At 50.5% G+C, this 21,063-nt stretch overlaps 1 protein-coding gene across 2 annotated transcripts in view; it reads right to left on the reverse strand.

The window, feature by feature from the left end:
• Positions 1-21,063, reverse strand: part of Elf4 (E74 like ETS transcription factor 4) — a 43,289-nt gene that overhangs the window by 9,696 nt on the left and 12,530 nt on the right. For both annotated transcript variants that reach the window (XM_028887364.2, XM_037198862.1), the window contains exons 2-3: positions 3,408-3,685; positions 275-446 (exon numbers count right to left, since the gene is read on the reverse strand). In XM_028887364.2, the coding sequence (XP_028743197.1) occupies positions 275-446; positions 3,408-3,479 (244 nt within the window). In that variant the 5' untranslated portion in view covers positions 3,480-3,685. The remainder of the gene's footprint in view (positions 1-274; positions 447-3,407; positions 3,686-21,063) is intronic.

A 21,063-nucleotide genomic window follows, 5' to 3' on the forward strand; every position in this document is an offset into this window, starting at 1 on the left:
AACAGTTATCTGAGGGCAACCCGAGGAGGGACTCTATGGCACAGCTGGACAGACCCCAGGTTCCCTCCCACCCAATTCCTCTCCCCAACTTGGGTTCCATTCTTTGTGCCGCTGCACCTGATGAATTTATGAATGGATTGAGATGGTTCCCCCCTCTTTCGTGGGAAGTCTTGCCCATTATGTGGGGTTACTAGCAGCCACAGTGGACTGCTGTTCCCTGGAGGCAGAATTCCTTTCTCCACCATACACCTTCCCCGGCCAGAAAGGAACAGACCTGCCAGCAAAATACCGCCTTCTAGGATCTGATCTTGTGTCATGCACAAGGTCCTGTCCCTTATGATGCCATTGTGGACGTCATCCAGATCCAGTCCCGAGTACAGATGCAGTAATTCGGGATAGGGGACCTGCTCCACGATCACAGCTGGGAACACTGAAGGGTCTTCCAGCTATGGAGAAGGAAGAGATCCAGGTCAAGGCTCACCCACTTCTTCTAAGAAGCCCACCCTATCAGATGCCAAGGCCAACCTCATTAGGTGTTTTTTTTTTTTTTTTTGGTTTTTCGAGACAGGGTTTCTCTGTGTAGCCCTGGCTGTCCTGGAACTCACTTGGTAGCCCAGGCTGGCCTCAAACTCACAGAGATCCGCCTGGCTCTGCCTCCCGAGTGCTGGGATTAAAGGCGTGCGCCACCAACGCCCGGCCTGGTGGTGGTTTTTTTTTTAATGACATCTTTATTTTATTCTTTTTAGAGGTGGGACATACCACAGCATGTGTGTGGTGGTGGTCAGAGGACACCTTGCTGGAGTTGGTTCTCTTCTTCCATCATAGGGTCCTTAGGCTTTGCAGCAGGCACCTTTAATTGCTACGCCATCTTGCCAGCCCCCCTAGGTGATGCTCTAAGTGGGATCTTGATGAATAGAGATGGCTTAACTCTGCGGGACATGCACTCAGCCAAGTACTTTGTGTATGTGCAGTACGGGGGATGGAACTCAAGGCCTTGTACATGCTAAGGATGCATGTACTTTACCAGTGATCCTGGGCAAACATGTTTTGATTTGTTGGGTTAGACCATGATCTGAGGTTAGAGCTGAGTCTATGAGAAGAGTCACTAGTGGTGAGGGATTGATTGATGGCGAGTACTCTGAAGCTGCATATGACTAGTGGTCCTATATTGCAGTACACAAATATAGAACATTTCTAGCATCCCATAAAATTGGATTGGACTGCATTGATCTTGAGCCAGATTGCCTGGATTTTAAACTGTCTGTTATTTCCTAGTACTTTATGACCCTAGGAAAGTTCCCTAACCTTTCTGCATGTCAGTTGCCTTATTCATAAAACCAGGTTACCTGTATTATTGATCCCATAGATTGTTTAACCAGATCAGTAAACATAATGCATTCACAACAGGTCCTGGCGTAGAATAAGTTATCATTAGGCAGCTGGAGCCTCTAGGAAACCAATGTTTTGGTTCTTTGAAAAATGTCAGTGTTTTACCTACATGTATCTACGTGCACCATGTGAGTGTCTGGTACAGAGTCAGAAGAGGGCTGCTTGGAACTGGGGTTCCAGCAGTTGGGACCTGGCAGATGTGGCTTCTGGGAATCTCACCTGGGTCTTCTGCAAGAGCAACAAGTCCTCTTAACTGCTGAACCATCTCTCCAGCCCCGTGTTGTGTTTCTTATCCTAAGTACATTCATGTTCCTTTTGAGAAAGTCAGTCTGTCAGTCTGTCAGTCTGTCTATCTATCATCTATCTATCTATGACTTATGAGTTCTTTTATATTCTTGACATTTAACAGCAAAGGTCATTTTCTGTGGAGCAAAAGGCAGATGAAAATGGAAAGGTACGGGGCGGAGACTGTGCTGTGGGAAGCTAAGAAGCTGACATTCTTAAGGGAAGATTTCCTTAGGGGTTATATCAGAGAGGTGTAAAAAATGAAGGACGGGGGAGAGATGGTAAAGGGAAGGAAGGAGGCAGGAGGAATAGAGGGAAGGAGAAAGCGAGGAAGAAAGAGAGAGGTGATTCATTTTTTTTTTGAGGTAGGTGAGAACAGATACTGTGAAAGGGTAGGAGTTACCCAGGCAGGGAAGAGGGATGCTTCTTTCTCCTAGGCCAATGGGACAGAAATAGTAACCGAGGATGTCAGAGACACATGGGAGGAGTTAGGGCCATTGAGGGCAGCCTCGGCTTTGAGTGTGCCTTGACTGGACCAGAGGCTATCCAATGCTGAGGGTAGGCTGTCCAGCGCTGAGGGCAGAGGAATGCTTGGAGTATAAAGAACAAGAATAGTTTTTGAGAGGATTGGAAACAAATGACGATTATAAATAGCACTGAGAATCCAGGTAAGGTTAAACTTTTCTCCCATTCTTATCTGATGCCTTCCACAAGAAGGCATACCCCAGAACAGACGGACAACCAAGCTGAGTTATTTTGTTCAAGACCCAACAGGCCAGAAAGTGCAATGTGCTCAGGGCCCACTAGAGGGCAGCCTTCGGTAAGACCAGTAAGAGCGTTTTCTACCCTCCCATAGATAGAGCATCCGACGCCCTCAGAGCTCTGGAAATATTCAGCTGGATCTTCTCTTGGACAAGATTTAGGATGTAGCAGCCAAATAGGGCAGGGGAAAGACTTGGGTAGGTGACACTGTGTCCCAACTGAGATTAAAACCCAGCATTGTTGATTTCGACTCTCCCTGTCCTCGTTCCACGCCTGGCTGCCTCATCTTTCTCCTTCTTGTGAAAGAGCTGAGTGGAAGGAAGCCTGTGGACCATCTAGCAGCCCAGAAAATGCACCCTCCTAGCTTCAGTGCAACACAAGGGGTAGAGCAGTGGGCACCAGAGTACCAGGATCCTACTCCCACTTCTGCCATAGCCTGAATCCTCAGGCTGAGAAGACAAACTTTATGGGTGAGCCTACCAACTCCCTAGAGGCATGCATCTGAAGATGCTAAGACTCCGATTCCACGTTGTGAGTCCAGCTGGCAGTGCCCTGTTTGCTATGGAGTGGTCCCAGCAGATTTCTTCCTGTGACCCTGGGGCTGAAGGGAAGTAGCAGACACCCTCCAGGATGTTCAGTAGGATGTAAGTGTCCGCTTGGTCCCATTTGCCAATGGACTCACAGCTCAGCCGGTGGGCCTACTAATTACTTGGCCAGCACGGTGACTGCATGTGCTGGAATGGTAGGTAACCAACCTGCTCCCTGAGTGACCATCCAATGACACCTCGGAGTAGCTGGTGCACAGGCTGGCTGGCAAGCAGGTCCAGTGCTCTAACACAGCAGGTGCCTGATTGGTATTTGCTGACTAGTTCGCTGTCCATCCCCCTGGACTCCCAGGCTGGCTGGGTGTGTGTCTATGTCGCCCTGGCTGCTCATAATGGCTGACTGTGTTTTATTCCCAGAGGCCATACCTGGTGGATGTCATCCATCCCGTTGCTTGCGAACTCAAACACCAAATCACTGGGCTGCAGGGCAATAGCCATACTGGCTTGTGCCAGAGCTGACAGTGACACTCCCCCGGCTCCCTGGAGCTGCGGTGGTTTCTCGATGAAGAGATGTTACCCGGGGTCCCTTCGGATCAATCTAGGGCCTTCTCTGAGCCTCCGTGGAGGATATTCAGAGTTGGAGTGGGTGTGGCCTAAGCCAGGCTCAAGACTGCATGCTGGGCTAAGCCAACCGCGAGAACAACCTAAGGAGAAGGGAGACATGGAGGCAGTGAGTAAGTCAACTTCCTTGAGCTCTGTGGCCAGATCAGCTGCGGAACTGGAGAGGATCTGCTGTGCCCAGACAGACTTCCAGCAGAGCGACAGCAGAAAGGGACCTGGCCTGGCACAAGGCAGTAGCAGGAAAAACCTCCCTAACTACCCTGGCTTGAGAAAGACTCATGTAGGTGTGGGCGTGAGGGGGCCAGAGTGCTCATGGGCTCAGTTTACCTTAGAAGTGAGGCCCAGCTGGCTCAGAGGAGCAGTCTGTAGAGGAAGCAATGCCTCCCTTGGGGGGCGGGGAGGGTTGTCATGGCTGGTCATATGCCTCGCATGCTTATTAGCAACCCCACTCCCACTGCCCCCCACAGGGTGGCCTCCCTCCTGTGCGGCATGTGGCTTTGTGCTCGTGGCTGAGCTTCGCTTTCAGTTTCAAGACTGAACTGTCACCCTGCCTGGGAACTTGGGAGGAGAACCCCGGCTGGGGGGGAGGGGCCAGCAGAACCTTCCTCATCCTCTCTGGCTGGCCCAGCCCCCATATTCCAGGAAACCTCGGTCTGCTGAAGTCTCTCCCCAGTGCCTCGTAAGCTAGCAAGGCGTCGCAGCCGTCTGTTGCTTCCCAGCCTCTACTCCTCCACTGCCAGAGCCCCAGGGTGCTTCTTGCGCGGTCACACCCATGGCCAACTCCCAGAGACCTGATCTCCACAGACTCCGTCAGTCCGACAGTCTGCTCTGCTCTCCCACCGGGAACACACTGGTCTTTGCACTTGTCCAGGTACCAGGTCTTTGGCCCTTTGGGTTCCTTTCAGTGTGTGATGTGTTTGCAATGTGTGGATAACTCCAAGCAGGCCGATTCAACCACCACCGGAGCCAGGAGAACACAGGCTACCCACAAGAGCACCATCCCAACGCCTTGCCACTCTGTTAGTAGAGTCAGGGTGGCAAATCCTTATCCTGGCTGGGAAATAAATGAGGAACAGATGGGGGGACAACGAGGGGTGGCACAAGTGACCTCTCTGATGACCGCTCTCCTCCACAGGAGACACCCAAGCCTCTCCCACTTCCTTTCCGTTAGCCCACAGGGCTAGCCCCGCCCAGTCTCCGCCCCCACACCTTTCCACCTACTCCATCAAACAGCCTGGAGAGTTACTCAGCTCAGCTTTACCCATCAGAGCTGAATTTCCCTTTGGATGGGAGAGGGAAATCTGCTAGGTCCATCCTCAGTTGGACCGTAAGGGTGGGAGGGGGGTGGTGGTGGTAATAGTCGTGTTTTGGTTCCACGATTCCACCTTGCCCCACCCAAACCTGCACGGGGACCCTATCCCTCAGTGGCCCGCAAGACCTAGCAGGACCATTTGTGCCTGGCTCCCCTAGCCTGAGTGCCCTCAAGGCCAGCATTCCGATGCTCCTGCCCTCCCACAGGCCTGTCTGTCTGCCCTTAGGAAACGTTCTCATAGTACTCAAATGAAAGGCGATCACTTTCATCTAAACCCACTTCGTCTCAGCATGAAACTTCTGCCTCTGCTCCTGCCCCAGGTCATTCACTGGGGCCCTTCTTTTTTCGGGTTTGTTTGTCTTCTTGTTTTCTCTTCAGACAGCAGCGTTTCATTTTCAAAAGTTCTGCTGGCGCTATTTGCTTAGGAAACCTCGATGCGTTTTCCTTACCTCCCCTATTAGACACTGGCTTGTACTTGGTTTATGGAATGAACACAAGAAAAAAGGAGTAGTGGGCGTGGTATCCCATGCCCGTAATCCCAATGTTGGAGAGGCTGGGGTGGATGGATCACTGTGGTTCGAGGCTAGCTTGGACTATAAAAACCAGGTTTGGGGAGATAGCCCAATCTTTAAAGTACTTTCCGTGAAAGCATGAGCACCCCAGCTCAATGAAAAAAAGCCAGGTACAATGGAGCACGCTTATAATCGCCCGGCTCGGGTAGTGGGACAGGCAGATTTCTGGAACCTGCTGGCAAGCTAGCCTATTCTGTGAGCCCTAGGGTAATGAAAGACCCTCCTCATTACCAACACCAAGGAGGACAATTCCTGAGAGGCTGACCTCTGGCCTTCCACAGGCATGATACACACACATGCAGGTTAGAATCAGTACATATGTGCACCCGCATGAACACACTGCCCACACACACACACACATACACATGAAACCAAGCCAAGGAAAATAAATAAATGAAAAAGGAACAAAAGAAAAGACGAATGAGTGAATGAATGGTACTGGCCTATGAGCAGTCTACGGTCTATTTTTGGAGCGGTATAGGGCTAAACGTACGCTGACTGCAGTTGAGAAAGCGCAAGCTCAGAGGTTCCATTGATATTATGTTTGCATTTCTAATTACGGAGGCGCACTGTTCGTCTGCTGTGAGTGTACAAACAGACCCCAGGTGTATATGCGTACTCAGGGTGTGTGCCAAGTGTGGGGACAGATGCGTGAGAGGCTCTGTGTGTCAAAGGCTGCTCTGGTCTGGCCAGCTTGCAAAGCCACAAGCTCAATCATAGGTTCCTCCTCCTGCTCCTTCAGGGCAGGTAGCCTGAGCTGCCTGGGTGAGAATGCTGTGGAGAGGATGGGGGGGAGGGGGTGGGGGGGGGGGGGGGTGGGGGCGGCGACTAGGCAGGCCAGGCTTCTGCTGGTCAACAAGGATGTTTGACTGTGTGCTTCCCAGAGAAGAAAAGGCCAACCCCAGCATAGGCGTGGGGCCTATGGGCCTCAGGTGAGTGACCCTCAACCCTAGGTCCACTCTGCTAAGGAAGTAGAGGGGAAGAAAGGTCCCCAGAGCGCTGTGTTGGATTGCAAGGCCTTAGCCATCACCGTAGAAAGTGGAAACGAGTTTGAAATGAGAGTGGCGATTCCAGCAGCATTCTTCTACGTACCCACACGCATGTTCAAGTATCTAAACGCCCATCGAGTGCTGGAAGAGCTTAGAAACCCATCTCCGGTGATCTGCTTCTTCCTGAAGCTAAGGCAGCCCGAGTGGCGGGTGGGGGGAGCAAGGCTAAGAAACCTACCATGGAACTTTTCAGTCCAGAAATTTCCCCCTCCCCCTTCAAAAGTTTGAGGATTTGAAAGTGAGAGGTGGAGAAAAGCTCATTTGCATGTTCACTCACTCTCCCCCCGTCCCTCAAAATAACCTCCCTCTCCCAGGAACTTGAAACCAAAGAAGCCACCACCAGAGAAGGCACACCCTATTGGAGGTCGGCGAGAAACACACGAAGGTTCTTCTGTCCAGGGTCCTCTCAAAGCCCTTTGGCTGGCCACAGCTTCAGCGGCCTATAATCCCCCTGGACACTGCCTTACTCGTGAGTGGAGATGGGAAGACACAGATGGCTCGGGCAAAGGCCCTTTTCAAATCGGTCTTCCTGGAGCGGGAAACGATGCCTGGCCGCTGCACTGAAGGCTGCCGCGCTTTGCAAGAGTGTGAACCAGAAGAGGGAGCAGAAAGGCCCGGGCGCCTGTAAACACACACCTCTGGCTCCCAGGCTCCGGCTGCACTTCAAACCCAAAGGGGCGCAGAAGTGCTTTAGGCTGATTCTGCATGACCACAACCTGCAGACCCTTCCTTCCTGGGGCTGTCACTGGGACACATCAAGCGGCGTCCAGCGCCCATCCATCTAGGCCTCCCCTACAGGAGGCAGCTCTGATGTGAAATCAGATGTCCACAATCTCTACCAAGTGAGTTTAAAATCTAGGCTTCATCAGCTGAGTCAATGGCTCTCAGAATTGTTGGTAACACCCATGGCATGTTCACGCATGCCAAGAAACATGGGGGCCAGATGGTCAGCTGGGCCACACAGCACAGCTCTCCTCCAGTTCCTCATCCTCTCAGAGCCAACTGTCACCCCTGAAATACCTCATTCTCCATGAAACCTTTCTGGAATTCTTTGGAAAGGAAATGACAATTTCCTCCACCGTCCCTCCCCCTACAGCCACAAACAAAATGGAAGCTGCCTCGGGAACAGAACAGCTGTCCCCTCTACGTAAATGCAGCCTTTCCTCCGGCTAAGCTCGGAGGAGATGGCGCCCGATGCACTATGTGACCAGTGGCCTGCATTTAAGAGCTGGAGGCCCAGGGGCCTGAATGGAGCGTGCAGTCCCGGACAGAGCAGAGCTCAGCCATCTGCAGAACTCAAAGCCGCCACCTTGTCCCAGGGAGGGCTGCACTCCAATCAGCCAACTGAATCCTCTTTCTTGAGCAAGGGCCCCCCCCCCCCGTAAGGTGGCTCCAGCCACAGCTCTGTTGTCAGCTCCTTCTCCTCTGTCCCTTTCTGTCTACGGCCCCCTCCACTGGAGATGAAATCCGGAAGGCGGAGGGGGAAAGAAAGGTTTTGCAAGGTTGGGGTTTCTCTACGCTTATTTGCAAAAAAAATCCAGGTTCCTAAACTGGGTGTGGTGGGGGCATGCCTTTAATCCCCATACTTAGGAGGTCGAGACTTGAGGACCCTGAGTATAAAGCCAGCCTGGGCTACATAGCGAGAACTTTGCCTTTAAAAAAAATCAAGGACTGGAGATGTAGCTCAGTAGAGTGTTTCCCTGGGCAGTGGTGGCGCATGCCTTTAATCTCAGCACTTGGGAGGCAGAGGCAGGTGGATCTCCAGACCAGCCAGGGCTACACAGTGATTTCCAGGCCAGGGTTAAAAAAGAAAAGCTGGGGTTATAATTCCCAGCACTGCATAAAAACAGACCTGTTGTTGGCACTGGCTCTCCCTGCCCAGGGGAGGTTGAGATAGGAAATCAGAAGTTCAAGGCCTAGGTTACTTAGCATATTGATGCCACCCTGTACCAGACCCTGTCTCAAAAAACAAAACAAAAACCTTCCCCAAACAAAACGGCAAATCAGAAAAAAAAATAATAATAAAGGAGAGACATATTAAAAACAAAGCAAGAAAACCCGAGGAAATAAGTATGAAAACCAGAAAGCAGTCACACAAAGCGTAAGCTTCAGGTGACCTCCAGAGGACAAGGGTGTCACACTCACCATTATGTCCCCCACCCCACCCACCATTATGCCCCCCCACCATTATGTCCCCCACTTCCCCACCCCAGGGTTGTAGGAGATGGAGGGTTCCAGTTGTTGGCTGAGAAGAAACTCCTCTCCTGGGTTGGGAGCCCTTGGGGGTAGTGTGCTCTGTCCCCCAACAGCGTCACCCCGCCCAGCCCTTTGGGTTGTGGTTATGTAGCAAGAAAAGCACTACAGAAGCCCTAATATAGGAGAGGAAGGGGAGAAGCAGGGGGAGGGGGCCGACAAAAGGAACCAATTTCCTCAGTCACTCTGAGAAAGCTCACTGAGCACCCTCTGGAGGGGCCTGGGGCCACCACATCCTTGTCTCTAGTGCCTTAGGGAGAGAGGCAATGGTGGGAAAACAGACTGCAGGAAGGGAGCCAGGCTGAGGAGGGTGGGTAGTGAACTCCTGAGGATCGAGGCGTTGCCAGTTGCAGCCTAGAAAGTGCAGTGGGGGTCCTGCAGACCCTATAGCCAGAAGGGGCGGGCAACAGAGGTCCCTGCAGACCCTAAGAGCATGCGCCTTTCAGGTAGAAAACCTAGAGCTATCTGCCTTGGAACTTAGGCAAGTCACTACCCTATGCAAAATGGGCCCACCTACCTAGTCCTAGGTAGGGGCTGTTGCCAAGGGTTCTAAAAGAGTTAACGTAGGCAAAAGCACCCTGGTATGTCCCAAACAGCACATGTCATTTATTTTATTTTTTCCCCTTCTTTCTCTTTTTTTTCTGTCCCTTTCTTTTGAGGTGTTTTTTGGTTTGTTTGTTTGTTTTTTGTTTTGTTTTGTTTTCTTGAGACAGGGTTTCTCTATGTAACAGCCCTGGCTGTCCTGGAACTCACTCTGTAGACCAGGCTGGCCTCAAAATCATGAGATCCACCTGTCTCTGCCTCCCTACTGCTGGAATTAAAGGTGTGCGCCACCACTGCCTGGCTCTTTTGAATTTTTGAGACCAGGGATCAGTGTGTAATCCAGGCTGGCATCTTACTCAAGTAAATCCTCCTGCTTCAGCTTCCTGAGTACTAGGATTATAGGCATGAGCTACCATACCTGGCTCTAAACATATTTTTCAATTTCCTGGTCTGATTTGCTGTTTGTGGGGCTTGGTCATTCTGCTTGGTAAGTATTCAGAATATTTACCCAGATGGAGAGGGAAAAAAGGAAATGGACATAGTGGGGTGAAATGAAGGCCGAGGGGCCACAACCAACAATTCCTAAACTCATGGAGAAGCCAGGCACAGCGGCACACCTACCTGTGGTTCCTGCTACTTGGGAAGCTGAGCCAGGAAGATCTGAGTCAAGGAGTTCAGAAAACATTAGCAAGACTTTGTCTACCCCCAAATAATAAAACCATAAATAAGATTTATGGTCAAGCCGGGCGGTGGGGGTGCATGCCTTTAATCCCTTAACTTGGGAACCAGGAGCAGGCAGATCTCTGAGTTCCAGGACAGCCAGGGCTACACAGAGAAACCATATCTCAAAAAAAATAAATAAATAAACAAAAAGAAAAAGAAAAAAATTATGATCGAGAAAGGTAAGTAGTTTGACCTGGCAGAAGAGGGAGGATTGGTTGGGAGTTGGGTAAGTCAACAAGATCTAGATCCAGACAGTGGAATCTGAACTTATTATGGAGAGCCACTGGGAGGTCCTGCTGAACCTTGAGGAAAGGCAGGGCATGGGAAAGCAATTCCTTAGGAAGAGTAGTTTGGTCTGGTTATAAAAGAGTGCCCGGATGGGAGAGATGGAGCTGGCCAGGCAGGGCAGCTGAGCCCAGGAGATGGATCCCACAGCCACCTCAGGGGAAAGGAGTAACAGCTTGAGGGCCAATACATAGCTACAGAGACCCCGAGATGGGTAGTCTGTTGTCCATGGAACAGTGTTAAAAGATATAGGGCCAGGGAGATGGCACAGTGGGATAAAAAGACTTGCCATGAAAGTCTGTCGATCTGTGTTCCACCCATGGAACTCATGGTAGAAGGAGAGAACCAATTTCCAAAAGTTGTCCTCTGACCTCTACATGTGTGCCATGGCATGTGCATGCCTGTACATACATGTATACACAGTAATAATAACAACAATGATAATAATGATGTTAAAAGATATGGAGTCATCAGGGAAGAAATAACGCTGGGAAAGGAATTCAGCCTGGACCCTTTGAAGCAGAGATTATTCTGAAAATCATCAAGTTAATGGGAGAAAAGATGCAGATGGACATTTTCAAAGCTACTGTCTTTTTGCTTGTTTTTTTTTTTTTTTTTTTTGTTTCTTTTTTTTTGACTCAGAGCTTTGCTGTGGAGTCAAGGCTGCAAACTCGCCATCCTCCTGCCCCAGCTTCCACTTATGCTAGGGTTTCACATCACTCCGAGCATCTATCTCGTCTAAGCTCGGCCACGGGGCAGAAGGAACCCATGAAGGCGCTCACTGGCTATAGGAGTCACGTGACCTAGTGCAGAGGCTGAAACGCAAGGTGGCAGAGGGTTGTGCATACTGAATGGATCGTAGTTTAGTCCACCATGCCCAGTCCCTAGGAAGTCCTGCTTGTTTCCACTGTTGGGGAGGGGGAGGGGAGGGAGGAACAGAAGCATGGAGCAAAGACTAATTCAATTCACTAGTGGATTTTTTAGAAGCTGGGGTAACCTGTGACTCTGCACCGACAGGATATTAAGTCAGATAACTTCTTTTTGAAGGGACAGTGTTCTTTGTCAAGGTCCCTGGCAGAGTGTGCCCTAGAAACTGCTATGGAGGCTCTTTGCTTAGCTGTGGGCCCTGACTAGGAGGGGCTGCGGTGGGTATCCTTCCCGGATGACCTCTTCCTCTATTGACCATCCAAAACAAAGGGCAGAGTGCAGGGATCCAGGCACAAGGCCAGGGCGTTAGACTCCCTACACAGAAGAGATGGTGCCTCAAAAGCTGAGGGAGGAAGCAGCCCAGGGGTACCTGACCAGAACAGAGGCAGGCAGCCTGGCTCCAAAAGTCATGGACAACACCTACCCTGGGTTTGCCTTTTCACCCCACCCCCACCCCCACACACACACTATTGAAGCGTCTGCTGAAACCAGAAAGTTAAAAGATCACTCCTGTCTCATTCCTGAGGGGTGGGAGAGTGCTTGCCCAAGTTCACACTGACTTAACCTTCCTCCTCTCCTCATCCTCTCTGCATCCTCAACAAAGCCAAGCCTTCCCTCTGGTAAGAACAGCAGTGGCATCATTGGCGGCGTGTTTAGTCCTACACTCGGGAGACAGAGGCAGGCAGATCTCTGTGAGTTCGAGGCCAGCCTGGGCTACAGAGTGAGACCCTGTCTCAAAAGTAGAAAAAGAGCAACAGTGGCTGGCCAATAACAATGAAACCACGCATGTGCAGAACACATTTAACTTTCACAGTGGCTCCCTACTTGCACGCCTTTGTTCACACTGTCCCTTAGGCCAGCCCCGCCCCGCCTCAACTTCTGCGAGTTTAATTCCCTCACGTCCTTCAAGATTGAAGTCAAATGTCACATTCTTTCTGAAGTCGTCCCTACTTCCTCCCCACCTGGTACACTGTGCTCTTGACAGCTTGGCTTCACTTCTCAGATCCGAGCGAGCAGCTGCTGAAAAACTTATCAAAGAAGGGCCACAAGAATGGGATTTTATGACACATGAAAAGAATATGAAATTCAAATTTCAGTGCCCAGCAACAGAGTTTTAGTGGGACATGGCGATGCTTATTAGTTTGGTCATTACATGGGCCCCCAAGCCTGGAGTATTTGCTATCTGGTCTTTTTCAGAAACCTTTGCTGATGATCCCAGGGCTAACCACTCCACCCCAGGTCGATGTGAATAAATTCGTCAAGTTCATTTCTGAGAAGAATGTCACAGAACCCTGGAGGGGGGAGGTGCCTGGGGGAGGTGTAGGATGCTCAACACAAACTCAGCAGATTTTCATCAAAATGAGAGTCGCTGGGTTAGAGCCCAGAGTGCTGGCCTCGGCTCTGCCCATATGTGACCTCAAACAAGACACTTCTGCTTTGTGTGCCTTGGTTTCCTCAGCCACATACTGAGGGGCTGGTGCTGGCGGAGCTGAGGCCCTGACTAGCCCTATGCACTAGAAGTTAGGGATCCACAGTTTCTGACTTCCTTGCTGCGAAGCAGGCATGCCTAACCATTTGCTCTCACAACAAGGACTCACAAAGGGTTCCTCTGCCCAGCTGTGGTTTTCTGCTGTCCTGGCGCGTGGGGTGGGGTGCCTCACCCCATACTCACCTGCCCAGTCGGCCTTTCCTTTCTGCTCATCTGTCGGCCCTGGTCTCTAATTCCCTTCCCTGCTAAGTGAAGAAGCTTTCTCCTTTCCCCCGCCCGCCACCTCCAGTGGGCTGCGTGGAAAGCCTCCTCTTTCGGAGAGAAGGGAGGCAGGGAAAAGGACTGACACTTCTTCCTCGCCTCCCAGGGCTCAGAGTAGTCAGGCAAGGGCCAGGACACAGGCAGCTCTCACCGCACCCCTGCTCTGTGAGAGGAAGCAGCCCCTCTCTACCACTTCCTGTCCCGGGGGTTTCAGCAGTTTCCCCTTCGGGGCCGGGTGGCCCTTGCGGCCCCGCCCCTGCTCTGCACAGGTCAGAAAGTGCACAGAGGGGAGGATCCCTCACAGGAAGGCAGAGGAGACAGCTGTCTACACAAGGGGACGCCCAGCAGCAATTCCAGCAGCCTGCCTCATGGTGGGAGGGGGCCCGGACAGGGAACTATTACCTGGTGGAGGGACAGCTGCTTCTGCAACCGCTCTCATCGCTTCACCCAGCTGTGCTCTTCCGAGATCAGCAAGGGGGTGGCTGGTCTTTGAGGACCTGGGTTAAAACTTGGACTATGAGGGCCAAGGCCAGTGCCTGGTAGAGACTAGGGAGGGTGGCTTCAGATGGAGGGACAGTTTGAAACAAGAGGATCTGGGGACACCAGACCAAGGACTGGGGGTTGGGTTCATTTGGAAGAGCAGGTGACACTGAAATCAACGTGACATCATAATGTGTCAGGGCTTCTCCTTAGTGCCAGTGGATAGAGGTAACAATGAAGAAATATTATATTGTCTTTGGGTCAAAGGGCAGCAGCCATTCCTGGGAAAAGGAAAAGAACAGTAAACTCAAGAATCCATGATGGCTGCTGTTTTACTGGTAACTTAACACGGAAGTACCTCCCAGGAGTCCATGCAAGGTGGTGCTCCTATGAGCAGGTTGGGTACCTGGAGCCAATCTTTTAGGCATATGACCCACTCTGAGATATCCCCAAGGCTGTGGGTCAGCAAAACATTAGCAGCCCAAGGTCCTGCTGTCTGCACAGCTGCCAGACCTTCAGGCCCCAGGCTACTCTTGCAGGATGGTTCCAGAAGCACTGGTGCCTGATGTGACAACCTAGCAGCAGATGGACACCACTACTTGAATCTCCCCAGGATAATATTGCTCAATGAGGCTAAAGTAGCTGTGACGAAAGCTTTGCAGACTTCTACAGGTGATGTTCATCACTGACCAGCAGAACACATGTAAATCCTGAAACCCTACTCAGCTCTGATTGGCCAGCTTCCTGCACTCTTGGTCAACCTGCCCAGGCCAGGCCTCTTATCAAAAGAGCAGGGCCCTTCAGACCCATGAGACGGCCCAGCAGGTAAAGAGCCCTGTTGCCAACACTGATGACTTGAACTCAGTCCCTGGAGTCCACATGGTGGAAGGAGAGAACTGACTCTTGAAAGTTTTCTGATCTCCACATGTGCACTGTGGCACACACATGCCCACACACATTCTTATGCATATGACATGAAAAATAAATGGGCCGGGCGGTGGTGGCGCACGCCTTATATCCCAGTACTCGGGAGGCAGAGGCAGGCGGATCTCTGTGAGTTCGAGGCCAGCCTGGACTACAGAGCGAGATCCAGGAAAGGTGCAAAGCGACACAGAAAAACTCTGTCTCAAAAAAAAAAAAAAAAAGTAAATGGGCGAAACAGGTCGCTCAGTGGTTAAGAGCACCAACTGCTCTTCCAGAGGACCAGAGTTTGAGTCCCAACACCCATGTTGGGCAGGCTGCTCACAACTAACACAAACCCTTACATATACACAGAATTAAAAAATTAAAATCTAGGGACGGGAAAGATGACTTAGCAGTTAAAAGTACTGGCTGCAGAGGACATGGCTTTGGTTCCCAGCACCCACATGGCGGTTCACAACCACCTGTAACTCCAGTTTCAGGAGAGCCAATGTCGTCTTCTGGCCTCTTCAGACACAAGCTCCACAAGTAGTACACAGTCATACATGCAAAACACTCATTAAATAAATATTTTTAAAATTAAAATAGAAACAAATAAATGTGATTTCTAAAAAATAATAAGGGGAGAGCAGGGCCCTGATTTTTTTCTCTACATACTCCCCAGAACCAAGCACAACCAGTTCCCCCAAGACACTACCCCACTGTCCTTGAGGGGGGCTAACTGTTTCCTCACTCCTGTGTTTTGCAGTGAATGCTACTTCACAGCTGGCCCAGGGATGCCAAGAAAGCCTCAGAGGCAACATCTGGATGTGCACCTGGGCTCGTGCCAGTCCCTCCCTACATGTGCAGTGCAAAGCCTGGGCCGGGGTTTGGCTACAAGCTGACTCAAAGCTGGAGGCACGTGTTTGGAAAGCACATCAAGCCTGGATGGAGGGTGCTGGAAGCACTTGAGGTCGATGCCAGCTCAAGGCAAGCACTTGTGGAGTTGGCACCAGAGCAAGTGCTGGGGCCTGGGTGGCGGGTGTGGCCACTGTGGCCTCAGTCACGGCCTGCTGGAGGAGGAGCAGAGGGGTGTGGGTGCTTGTTTAAATGTGGGCAAGATTTTCTTCTGCACTCTCTGATAGCACCTCAGGTCACTTCCCCTGCTTCTGGGGAGAGGGGCCAAAGAGTAAAAATTACCGAATGAATGACAGGGTGGAGTACAAGGAAGGTGGCAGGGATTTACAGTTCCGGGCTCTGGACTGTGGGGCTGCTGTTCCAAGGAGCAGTCCATGACCATTACCCCCTTTCATCGTGCTCTCTCTCTCTGCAGTACTTCAGACTGGACCCAGGGCCTGTGACACGCTAAGCATGTAAGTGTTCTACCACTCACAGCCCCAGCACTCCAGCACTTGATGTCTCTCTCTCTCTCTCCCTGCCACCCCCAGACAGGGTCTCACTATATAGTCCTGGCTGGCCTGAAACTTGCTATGTAAGCCAGGCCAGCCTCGAACTTGCAGAGAGCTGCCTGCCTCCGCCTCCCAAGGGCTCAGACTAAAGGTACGCTCCACCACACTTGGCTGTGCTTGGTTTCTGGAGAGGGGTCTCAATATGTAGCTCGGGCTGCTCCGAAACTCAGCATCTTCCTCCAGCCTTGGCCTCACCAGTGCTTGAATTAGAGGTATATGTCACCATGCCCAGGTTTCCTTTCGTTTTTTTTTTTCCTCCTTCATTCTTGCAAAGTAGCTCATCAGTAGAAGGGCTAGAGCTGGGATTCAGGTTTATTTACGTCTGCTATCCTGTTTGAAACTTTGTTAGTGAAATCTATTTTGGTGATAATCCTACTTCAACAATTCTATTACTAAATATGTATGCAGGGTCTGACCATACCTGGCGGGTCTGGAACTCACTTCATTATCCAGGCTAGTCTCAAACTTGTGGTGATCCTCTGGCCTCTGCTTCCTGAGTGCTGGGATTACAGGCCTATACCAACAACCTGGCTAAGAGATCCACTTTACAAACTGCAGAAAAGCTCTTAGGAGATTAGGTAACATGGCCAAGGTCATATTAGTTGTCAAAAATGGAGGCAGAACTCAAATCCAGGCTTATGTGACCTTCATCTCAAAGTCTGTACTATTTCCTCTACACAGATTGCTTGCCATCTGTTGGGACCCTTCTACAGGAGCTGCTCAGGCCCAGGACCCATACCTCTTAAAGTCTCGATTTCCACTGGAGGTCATTCTAATAAGCCAATCCTTAACTTCCCAAAGTCTCTGTCAAAATGGTGGTAACATGAATTTCAATAGCTTGCTTCAAGCTCTGCTCAACTTCTGTTATCTCAGTGACCCATTCTTACCAGAAAATTTGGTCTCTAGACCTAAAGCAGTCATGAAATGGTCCCTGCCCCATAAACATACAGTTACAATCAGCTTACACATAATATTAAGTCTAGCTTCTTATCTTAGGGTGTTGGTTCATGTGTTTATTCAAATATTTATGGAAAATCAGCTCTCCTATATGCCAGATCCACAGCCAAGGGCCTGATCACCTGCTCCGTTTTTTTGTTCATTTTTTTTTTTCTGATGGGGTCTCTGGATACAAGGTTCCAGTAAAGCTGAGTTAGCACATCTTGATCACCGTGGCTGGACTTTCACCTTCAAACACACATAATAGCATCTCTGGTAAGTATCCCTTCAGGACTAAGGCCCTGGGGCTGGAGGCAAATTGGGAATGACTCCAACAGATGTGATATTTCTTTGGGGGGGGGGATGATGAAAATACTCTAATGTGGATCCTACTGATGGACGTGCAGTTCTGTGAATGCCAAAAACCACTGAAGTAGACGTTTCTAGTGGGTGAGCTTTATCGTTGTAAAAATGTTTTGTACTTATTGTTGTGGTGTGGGTGTGGAGGGCAGAGGACCGCTCTGTAAAGTTTCTTCTCCCCTTCCATCTTTACCTGGATTCCAGGGATCTAACCTGGCTTTCCAGACTTGCACAGCAAAGGATTTTTTTTGTGTGTGTTGCCACCTCACAGAGCCAAGATCTATTTTTAATTGTTTTTCTAAATTGTATTAGTTCTTTGAGAATTTCATATAATGTATTTTCATCATGGTGACCCCTACCTCTTTCAAGATTCACCTCTTCTTTCTTAGCTACCCAACTTTGTCATTTTTTTTTTAACCCATCAAGATAAATGTGTGCTGCCCAAATATTCTTGGATGTGTGATCCATTACCAGGGGTTAATTACACTCTCAGAGACTTTTTTTGCTTGTCTGTCTGTTTTGAATGAGTGTCTCGTGTAGTCCAGGTTAGCCTCAAACTCACTGTGGAGCTAAGGCAGGCCTTGAACTCCAGATCTTCCTGCTTCCACTTCCCAAGTGCTGAGATTAGAGGCACACATGACCATGCCTGGTGAAAACTATTATCTTTCTAAAATTTTCAGAAATCTCTGTGGCCCAGAGAAGGGTCTGTCTACTCAAGGCCACATACAGGCAGATGACTTTTGATTTATGACTCTGAGGCTCTTTCCTCCTTCCAGGCATCCTGTAGCCTTCAGCAAGGTTAAGTACAGGTCCAGTGAGTATGCAGAGAACATCCAGGCCTATGTGGGAAGGCTGGGGCCTGGACCTCCCACACTAGGGAAGATGGTGGGAAGCTTTTCAGGGCAAGGGCTTGAATTTCAGGTCTGCCGTTCAGGTGACCAAGTCCCTGTGCCTCTGAAGCCCAGTTTCCCCATCTGTAAAGGGAAATGCACAGGTCTGCTGATCTCTGCTAAAGGTTGCACCAGATCAGACCCTCTGAGGTTCTAATTAAAAGGCACCGCAAGACAGAGCAAAGCGAGCATCAGCCATCCACCTCTTCTTCGCAGAGGGCCGCAGGAGGCCTTTGACACAATTGACACAATCCCATGTTCCAATCAATGTTCCTCACAGAAAGTGAAGGCGATGATTTTTCCCGTAAGAAACAAATTCTCGGAGACAATTGTTCTGGACAGTTTCTCCATGGGGGTAGTTTGGCTTTAATCTCCTCTCCACCCCCCCCACACACACCTCAGCAGTGCTAGATGGTACAGCAGCCCATAATAGAGATCCATGAGCAACCCATAATAGAGACCGATTGAGATGTCAGGAACCAAGATCCTGCTTTAGTGCCCAGGCAAGCGGCCCCACCTTGGACTGAATTCGCCTCCCTATCACCGTGGCGGGAGCAGTCACTGGTGGCCACCTCTCTAGCCCCTACTGGACAGGATGTTTCCACATCAAGCCCCACTTCCTGTAGCTAGGCCTAGGCTCCAGTTTCCCCCCTTCTCTTGCCATCTGGTAGCCTGCCCTCTGCCCCCCCCACCCCCCACTTGCTGGGTGTTTACAGGCCTCCTTATCAGCCTGGGGAATCTGGGCCTCACCCAACCAGGTCCCCACCCAGCCCAGCCAGCCTGCCCAGAGCCCTACCTGCTCTTTCGTCTGCCCCAAACCCCCTGGCAGCCAAGGGGTGTGGAGGAAGGCTTGCTGCCTGGCACTGGCCCTTAGTGCCTGGGGCCCTGCCTGGTGGGTTAAAACCTGACTATTCATAGTGCTTTATCCAGCTTGCCCAGGCTGGGGAGGGCAGGCATTCTTCTTCCAGTTGGCATCTCTATCTGCAGGCTGTGGGGACAATAATAAAATGCCTGGAGTGCTGAGGAGACTCACCCGAGCCTTCAGGGTCTCAGACACCAAAAGGTAAGCCAGGGCAGCGCTCTACAGGAAGGCTCTGAGAAGTCCAGGCTCTGCTTCCCAACTTGGAGGATACGAACACTCCGCTATGAATAACCGAAACCAAAGATGCAGCTCAATGAAAGGCTGGAGGCTGAGTTCGGTAGCAGGGGTGAAGCTCAGTAATCCTTTCAAACAGCTTGGGTCCCCACCCAGGCTTCAGAGCCCCCCTAGGTAGGTCCCAAAGTCCCTCCATACCAGTCCAAGATCTAGTCATGCCCCAAATGCCAAAGTGAGACAGAGCAAGTCAAAGCGTCTCTCCCCAGAACACAAGGGCCCTAGCGATTTGTTCTCAACAGTGTTCTAAACTGAGGAGGAAGAGGTGGAGGTGGCTGGCAATGCTGCAGGCGAAAGTTCCCCTCCTCAAAGGTCTCAAAAGGTAGGTTCAGACCTACCCGTAGACAGCCCACAAAGATAGGGCCTTGTCTCTAAATCTGAACAAGCATCAGTCTAGCAGTCAAAGCTAGGGTTCACACCCCACCCGTCTTCACAGGCTCCTCGTTTGTTGCTGTTTTTTTTGTTTGTTTGTTTTCATTGACAAATGACTAAAAAATATATATTTGGGGCAGGAGATTGAAACATTCAAGCAAATACCAGACAGGTATGGTGGCACACGTAGCACCTGGGAGGCGGAGGCAGGTGGATCTCTTTGAGTTCCAGGCCAGCCAAGGCTACATAGAGAGATCCTGTCTCAAAAAGAGGGAATGTTGTATTTCGTGGCTTGTTGTGGATTGCTGTTCAAGTGGTAGAATGCTTGCCTAGCATGCACGGAGCTTTAGTTCCATTCCAAGCATCACAGAAACGGAGTGTTGGGGAGCTAGAAACAGGGGCATCAGAAGTTTAAGCTCATTCTGTTACATAATGAATTTGAAGCCGATTTGGACATGAGACCCTGTCTCAAAAACAAAAACTAACTGGGTGCTGGGGTGGGGGGTGGCACACACCTATAATCCCAGCACTCAGGATGCGGAGGCGGGGGAATCTCTGAGTTTGAGGCCAACCTGGTTTACAGAGCGAGTTCCAGGACAGACGGGGATACAAAGAGAAACCCTGTCTCGGAAAACAAAACCAAAACAAAACCAAAAGAGCAGGGGAGCAAATGATACATTGTAAAGAAATGTTATAGGAACAAGCCTTCTAGCTCAAGAACCCAGTTTAAGCCGTTTGCTGTGGCACTCTTGAACATTTTAGTCCCAGCATTTGGGAGACAGAGGCAGGTGGATCCTTGTTGAGTTCAAGATCTGATAGGACTACATGGTGAGACTCTGTCTCAAACACACACACACACACACACACACACACACACACACACACACACACACACACACACACAGTTTGGTGTACTTTGGGGGCTAACAGAAAAACTGCTAAAACGGTTTCGCCATTAGTGGCACTTGGTTCTTGAAATCTCAGGTTCCCGTTCTCTAAGAGATTTCATGGCTCTCAGGATTCCTTACAGGCTCATTGCCTGTTCCACATTTCTTCCCTCTATCAAAAATTTTTGTCCAGCAGGGCGGTGGTGGCATACACCTTTAATCCCAGCACTCAGGAGGCACAGCCAGGTGGATCTCTGTGAGTTTGAGGCCAGCCTGGTCTACAGAGCGAGATCCAGGACAGGCTCCAAAACTACATGGATAAACCCTGTCTCGAAAACAAATTGACAAGCGCCTGAAGATCAGTTGAAGAGAGGGAGGAGGGAATCATAGGAGCAAGTGGGGGTCAAGATCATGACAGGGAAAACCACAGAGACAGCTGACCCGAAGCTAGTGGGAGCTCACGGACCCTGGACTGGCAGCTGAGGAGCCTGCATGGGACCGAACTAGGCCCTCTGAATGTGGGTGACAACTGTGTAGCTTGATGTGTTTGTGGGGCCCCTGACAGTGTGACCAGGATTTATCTCAGGTGTATGAACTGGC

The sequence above is a fragment of the Peromyscus leucopus genome, chromosome X, assembly GCF_004664715.2.
Source record: "Peromyscus leucopus breed LL Stock chromosome X, UCI_PerLeu_2.1, whole genome shotgun sequence".
Lineage (NCBI taxonomy): Eukaryota > Metazoa > Chordata > Mammalia > Rodentia > Cricetidae > Peromyscus > Peromyscus leucopus.